General features: G+C 37.2%; 1 protein-coding gene across 1 annotated transcript; it reads left to right on the top strand.

Annotated features, from left to right (window-relative positions):
* The first annotated feature begins 363 nt into the window (after window positions 1-363).
* Window positions 364-1,038, top strand: LOC103520081 (inactive ubiquitin carboxyl-terminal hydrolase MINDY-4B-like). Its single transcript, XM_008485173.2, has 2 exons — window positions 364-447; window positions 793-1,038. Exons 1-2 carry the CDS (start codon window positions 367-369, stop codon window positions 1,036-1,038), a joined length of 327 nt encoding a protein of 108 aa, XP_008483395.1. The 5' UTR covers window positions 364-366.
* Window positions 1,039-6,708: the final 5,670 nt, after the last annotated feature.

Below are 6,708 nucleotides of genomic sequence, written 5' to 3'. Positions count from 1 at the left end.
TGGTAGACTCCGTAACTTTGTGCATTTCCATTTATTTTAAACTTTAAATTTTTTGTCTAAACACACAGTGTCTACCACGGTCTGTGTTATTGAGATCAAGCTGATTTCACCCTACTCCCCTGATCCCAGGGCGCTAGGTATTACCTACATACTGATGGAGGGGTGGGGGGGAAAGTCCCCCCTCTGATAAATCTCCTGCATCTCCAGTGTTGGAAGTGTATGATCAGTCTGCGCGCTGCTTTAGGGTGATCATTTGTTTTCTGTTTTGCTGGGTTTGTCCTTTGACTTTATTTGTTTGACTTTGAATAATATTTATAATAAAATTATTGAAATAATTAATTCTATCGATTGATTTCAGATCGTGTAATGTATGCTAGAAGCCAGCAGTTGGCAATGAATAGACTACCAGTATCCGGAGGTACTCCCATTACACAGGAGTTTGCTACGGTAAGTTTTCATAAATGTTAGGTAATTCTTATTCTTCCTCGCCTTCCTTCCTATTTAAGGTCCCATTAGCTAGACCATTTATTTTAGGCGCCTAATTATAATGTACTTTTAAATGTTTACAGTAAAGGACCCTACTTGATCATAAAGTCTTAATTTTTAGACCTATGAAGGTAGCTAGTAGCTAGATTTATACTAGTAAGAAAGTCGTAAGTATGCATGTCTTATGATTTATGATGAAGTATTTCGCACATCGAAGCGCTTACCCCTTCATGTATTATTTCGCCATAAATCTTCTCAGGGATATAAGTAAATTCTCTCACCCTGATGCCAAACCTCTCTCCACAGGCTCTCCGCACCGTCATCTTCGGCTCCTCCATCTCTCCGATCCGAGGCGAGTGGGCCCGAACCGGCTTCGTATTTCGAGACCCCGAGTCCGACCTCGCCTACGGCCTCAAGGGGCCACGCAATGGTACGCGCGGCCTCCTGACGGTTGTACAGGCCTATGTGATTAAGAACCTGCTGTTCCCGAAGAAAACGGTGATGCCCGGCACGCAGCCTGTGGCGGCCCCTAGTAGCGCGCCGGAAATGTAAGTTTGGTAGTTTGACAACAGTGGAAGTGAGTTTTCAGGTAAGTTTGAGAACAGTGGAAGTAAGTTTTCTGGTAAGTTTGACAACCGTGTAAAAAGGAAAGTGTGCTCATTTACACGCTGCAAGATATGCGGACCTAGTTAGATCTTAGGCAGGTTTTACATATCTGATTTTGTGAGGAAGGTTTGACAGAGGGAACTGGGACAACGGAGACTTTTTGGTCCCGAAAACGAAGACAGGAGAAAGGCAGGATAGAAGACAGCAAGTCGAGTCGTTCCGAGAACGAACCTTATCTGTTTAGAATAAAGTTCGCCCCGTAAATTACCACGCTGAACGAAGGTGAGTGAGTCAGTGAGTTATGAAAGAGAAGTACTCAGTCAATGTGTCAGAGCACTATGTAGTTCTAGTAAATTGTAATAGGGAGTTGTTGAGAAACTACCATGCCGAACGAAGGTGAGTAAGTTGTAAAAGAGAACTACTCAGTGAATGAACTACTCAGGCAATGAGTCAGATCTTGACTCCTTATCCTGATAACTACACCTACCTATAGGGAGTTGAACGAGTCACCCATATTTTTAGAATCCGACTCATTGACTCACTGACTCAATAGTCCACTGACGGGATGAAGGACAGGACACGAAAAAGCCAGGCGTTCCGGGAACGAACGCGGGAATAGAACCTGCAATCTAGTGACTTTTTTTGAAGAGGTTTGATAGAGGAAACTGTAACTGCTAAGGTCTTATCATCCCAAAATCGAAGAGAGAAGGAAGACAGGATAGGAGAAAGCCAGCCGTTCAGCTTCAGAGAACGAACATTATCCGTTCACGATAAAATCCACCCTGGGCGGGAATCGAACCCGCGGACTAGCGCTTACAAGGCAGACACGCTACCAACCAAGCTAGACTGGCACCTTTGTCTCAAGTCAGAGGTACTATTGCAACATCAATAAGGATATTATTTTATTTGTACTACAAGAGGAATCCTTTTATCAGTCAAATAAACTTGATAATCATCTTATAGCAAAAGGAATATAGTTTCATCGCAAACGTTACTCTCGCTACAAATATAAAGTCACTGTTCTGTATAAATAATTCTTGTAACAATGAGAATATCTTTGTCTCAAGTGAGAGGTACTATTGCAACATCAATAAGGATATTATTTTATTTGTACTACAAGAGGAATCCTTTTATCAGTCAAATGAACTTGATAATCATCTTATAGCAAAAGGAATATAGTTTCATTTCGACTACCAAATTTGGTTAGCTGTCGTGATAGAAAGGAATTTCAATTTTTTAACACAAAAAATGTCGTTCCTCGATTAATATAGACTACTAAATTTATGCTAAATCATCAATCTCTAGATCTAAATTCTACCGTACTAACCACTACACCATTGAGATTGATAGCTGTCGTGATAGCATTATTACTTTCTATTACTATAGAAATAGAAAGTATTGTTTTTTTGTTACAGTCAAATTTTTCTTTCAGTGCACAAATTTTTTTGTTGGGAAAAATCCTACAATGCTGCAGTGAGCACCAAAGTTGTGACATAATAACACAAAGAAATTGCATTTACATTTTTTACATAATTTACAAGGCTCTTCATTGACTTTTGAAGCTTCACTCTGTACTGTACTATGTACTCTATAATTTTTCAAAATTACCCGATCCTGCTGTAGAATAGTACTTAGGTACTGAATTACGGATGAACACTATGTATTGGGAAAAATCCTACAATGCTGCAGTGAGCACCAAAGTTGTGACATAATAACACAAAGAAATTGCATTTACATTACAAAATTTTCATCAGAAATTTAGTATTGTTTGATTGTTTCTCAACAATCCAGAAATGTTTTTACAACAATCCAGCAACTTTTCTACTCATTTTTCTTACCTTTTAGTAGGTGATGGATTTTATCTTGAAAGATGCTCAACTTAGAAACATTTGTTTCGCAACTGTTGGGAAACAATGTCTCCGTGGGTACCTACTACCTACTGGGTTTAATTTATGTTGCCGATTTTTTCTTTTTAAAATTTGGAATGAATCGCACTTTTTGCTTAGGTATGTCTAGACATTGATGTTGATTTTGAAGCTATCTTTCGATTTTTTGGTTTTAGACTTTTGGCAAAGAAAAACAATGCAGAAAGTTGGCAAGTTTTCCCCTCAATAATTTGAATTGTGTACTTGCAACAGTACTTACTCCTAATCCTAACTTTAAGCTTGTTAGGTGCTTGTGTTTTCTACCTTTTGTATACTATCCCCCAACCCCCCTTGGATTCTGAATATGTTTGTGTAATGTGTATGCCATGAATTTATGCAATACCATTTGGCCAAAAAAATTTCGGCATACCTAAACTCGGAAACCAAAAGAGCTTGGGATTCCTAGCTCCACGTTATTAAATTTGTTTGTTTGTTGTCTCATTTGTTCGAAAGCTCGAAAGGTTAGGTGGTAGAAAACGCCTCAGACTTTTCAGGAACTAACGTCTCTTCCTGGTTCACACCTTCCACTTCCACGAAAGAATTATTACAATAATATTCCTGACGGTATGCCACAAGTGTCCTGAGTTCCTAACCTAGGACATTGTGCATTGTATTGGGAGAGGATTCCTACCTTATTCCTATTATATCATCAGTGAGGAGATACAATTGTATAGGAGCAGACGAGATGTGAGCGTATTGTTATTCAATTGAATAGAAAGAAGAATAAGCTAATATTGTTCCCATTGAATAAATTATATTCAATTTCTTTTATCCCGAACTCCAACTCTACTCTCTGGAATCTTGACTTACACCTTTTGCCATTGTGGTAAGTAGGTACCCCATTCATTATCAGACCTCTGAGCCTTGGCTTTACAACACTTTGAATAAATTATATTCAATTTCTTTTATCCCGAACTCCAACTCTACTCTCTGGAATCTTGACTTACACCTTTTGCCATTGTGGTAAGTACCCCATTCATTATCAGACCTCTGAGCCTTGGCTTTACAACACTTCTGTTTATTCTGTAGTATTTACTCTACCATTGTGAACCCAAGTTACAATTAAAAATCGTTTTCAGCGATTTTTTTCTGGCATAATAGCTATGTTGTAGTAGGACTTATACAAGTTCATTCATACTTTTGCTTCCTCTCTTTGAAATGGGAATCTGTTCTATTATATTGAAGACATTTACTCGTTTGACATTTGACAAGATCTTGTCTACAAGAAGATAGAATTTAAGGTATGTTCAACTTCTGCTAATTAGGTACCATATTCATGATTTTCTCGTATACCTTTTGACATCAACAAAAAATTTAGATTCAAGAAATCGGTCCGTGCTCTTCGTTAATGACAATCTTCAAAGAATGAAACTATTCAGCACCTCTTTTCTCTTCCATTTCCTCTAAAGTCCTCTTTGTCTCCATCATCAATATCATGATGTCTTTTACTACCATTCCAACTAGAAACTTTGTCTTCCAGAAAGTTGTGTGCTATTCAAAATAGAAGGAATTTCCCGAGGAATTTGTTTACTACGAAAGTGTTGTAGTATTTTGTATCTCCATTCATAAAAATCTGAGGAGTAAAAAAAATGCAGTCAATGAGAAGAAATTCATCTCATTGATGACGAAGTTGTTTTGTGTATAATTTTATTATATTCATCATATAAAAGCTTGTGGTGTGTGCCTTCATTGTTGTCGTCCTATTTTTGTTCCTTTTGATTGTTTGTGGAGCATCTTTTGTTCACGGTTGAAACCCCACCATAGAATACACCGCACAGAATGGCACAATGGCCAAGTTTCAACCTGTTGATACAGTTGTCAATGAAATGCATATTGAGATGATGTTTCGCTCGTGCTTTTGTTGTTTCCTTATGCTCCTTTTGAATTTAATGACTGATAACATGAAATTAATAAATGTCCTTCCAGATATGCCAAAGGGACATTTTTATTAAAAGACGCTTCCAAAATTATCTCAAACTCAGAAGGTAAGAAAATATATTATGCTATCTCCAGATAGTAAGAGTCAAGGGATTGTGAATATCGTCCAGTTTCCAATGCTGCATAAATCACGCTCCCTGCAAGATTCTCCCCTTCTCTCTTTTGAATTTAATGACATAAAATGAAATTAATAAATGTCCTTCCAGATATGCCAAAGGGACATTTTTATTAAAAGATGCTTCCAAAATTATCTCAAACTCAGAAGGTAAGAAAATATATTATGCTATCTCCAGATGGTAAGAGTCCAAGGGATTGTGAATATCGTCCAGTTTCCAATGCTGCATAAATCACGCTCCCTGCAAGATTCTTCCCTTCTCTCTGAGACAGAACTTGTAGCAATTTACATCCGGCTAAAGTTTCCTCGGAAACTTTTACAGCAGGAAGATGGGGGGGATCTTGACCCTCCTGTTCACCCCAGCAGTTCCGGAAATGATAGAAATTCTCATAAAGGCTGATCCAAGGTTCTTGGAGTTTCTGAATGGGCCTCTGACAGTGAAGTAAAAAATGTTCTCCTGTTAACCAAGTTATCGAGTGGGGTAGATTAGTTTCCAAACGTTTGAAGAAGGTTTTGCACGGACAACAAAGGAAGTATTTTACAGTTAGCTGTCTGTTCTGTCTGTGGAATGAAATTCTTAAATGTCATAATTTTCAAGATCCTCGGGGGAGAAATTCTTGAATGAAACGAAGGAGATTGAGCCAAAATCTATTTCTTTCAAATCCCGCAGTGTGTGAAGTCAGTCGGAAAATTGTAAAGGATTAGATATTATACTTTCGATAGCTTGGTAGAATTCTATGCTAAATCTATTCTGTATTGTACACGTTTTGCCATTGAGTTTGCTAAATTGCTAGATGAAGATTGCCATTGCTGTCTACAACGGGGTAGAATTGTATTGGTACCAAATTACCAATAATAGTACAATATACTGACCTACTCTTAGATTTAAAATGCCAAGCTAACCACAATTTAATATTTGTCCATTCATTCACAAAAAAAGTAGATTAAAAAGTAATCTATCCATTAACCAGAAAAAAAAACCCTCAACAGGTGTTGGTATTCTGAATTGTGATGTATTGGGTATAATTTTGGTGTGCAAAATTAAAACAGGACATCCATCAAATTTGAACGATATTTTTACTACCTGCACTTCAGTTTATAAAACTTGGAGTTTTTTAGTAGCACCATTTTTGTGAACGGAGTCAACGGAGGCTAAATTCCAAGTCGATGATTTTCTCGATATTTTTAATTATTTCATTCCCTCTTCCTCCCTCCTGTGACGCAATCATGTGTCTGAGAGAGAAGGTGACATTGGTCAGGTCACGTCAACGGGGTAGAATTGTATGGGTACCAAATTACCAATAATAGTACAATATACTGACCTACTCTTAGATTTAAGATGCCAAGCTAACCACAATTTAATATTTGTCCATTCATTCACAAAAAAGTAGATTAAAAAGTAATCTATCTATCAAGCAGAAAAAAACCCCTCAACAGGTGTTGGTATTCTAAATTGTGATGTATTGGGTATAATTTTGGTGTGCAAAATTAAAACAGAACATCCATCAAATTTGAACAATATTTTTACCTACACTTCAGTTTATAAAACTTGGGCTTTTTTTAGTAGCACCATTTTTTGTGAACGGAGGCTAAATTCCAAGTCAATGATTTTCTCTATATTTTTAATTATTTCATTCC

Source organism: Diaphorina citri, unplaced genomic scaffold (genome assembly GCF_000475195.1).
Source record: "Diaphorina citri unplaced genomic scaffold, Diaci psyllid genome assembly version 1.1 scaffold3199, whole genome shotgun sequence".
NCBI lineage: Eukaryota > Metazoa > Arthropoda > Insecta > Hemiptera > Psyllidae > Diaphorina > Diaphorina citri.
Note: the sequence above shows the minus strand (reverse complement) of the source record. Positions and strands in the feature narration are given on the sequence as shown.

Excerpts from the sequence above, each read along its gene's own strand:
- LOC103520081 (XM_008485173.2), top strand. The coding sequence starts at position 367 with ATGTATGCTAGAAGCCAGCAGTTGGCAATGAATAGACTACCAGTATCC. Across the intron at positions 448-792 it reads TTACACAGGAGTTTGCTACG|GCTCTCCGCACCGTCATCTT; the intron begins GTAAGTTTTCAT and ends CTCTCTCCACAG.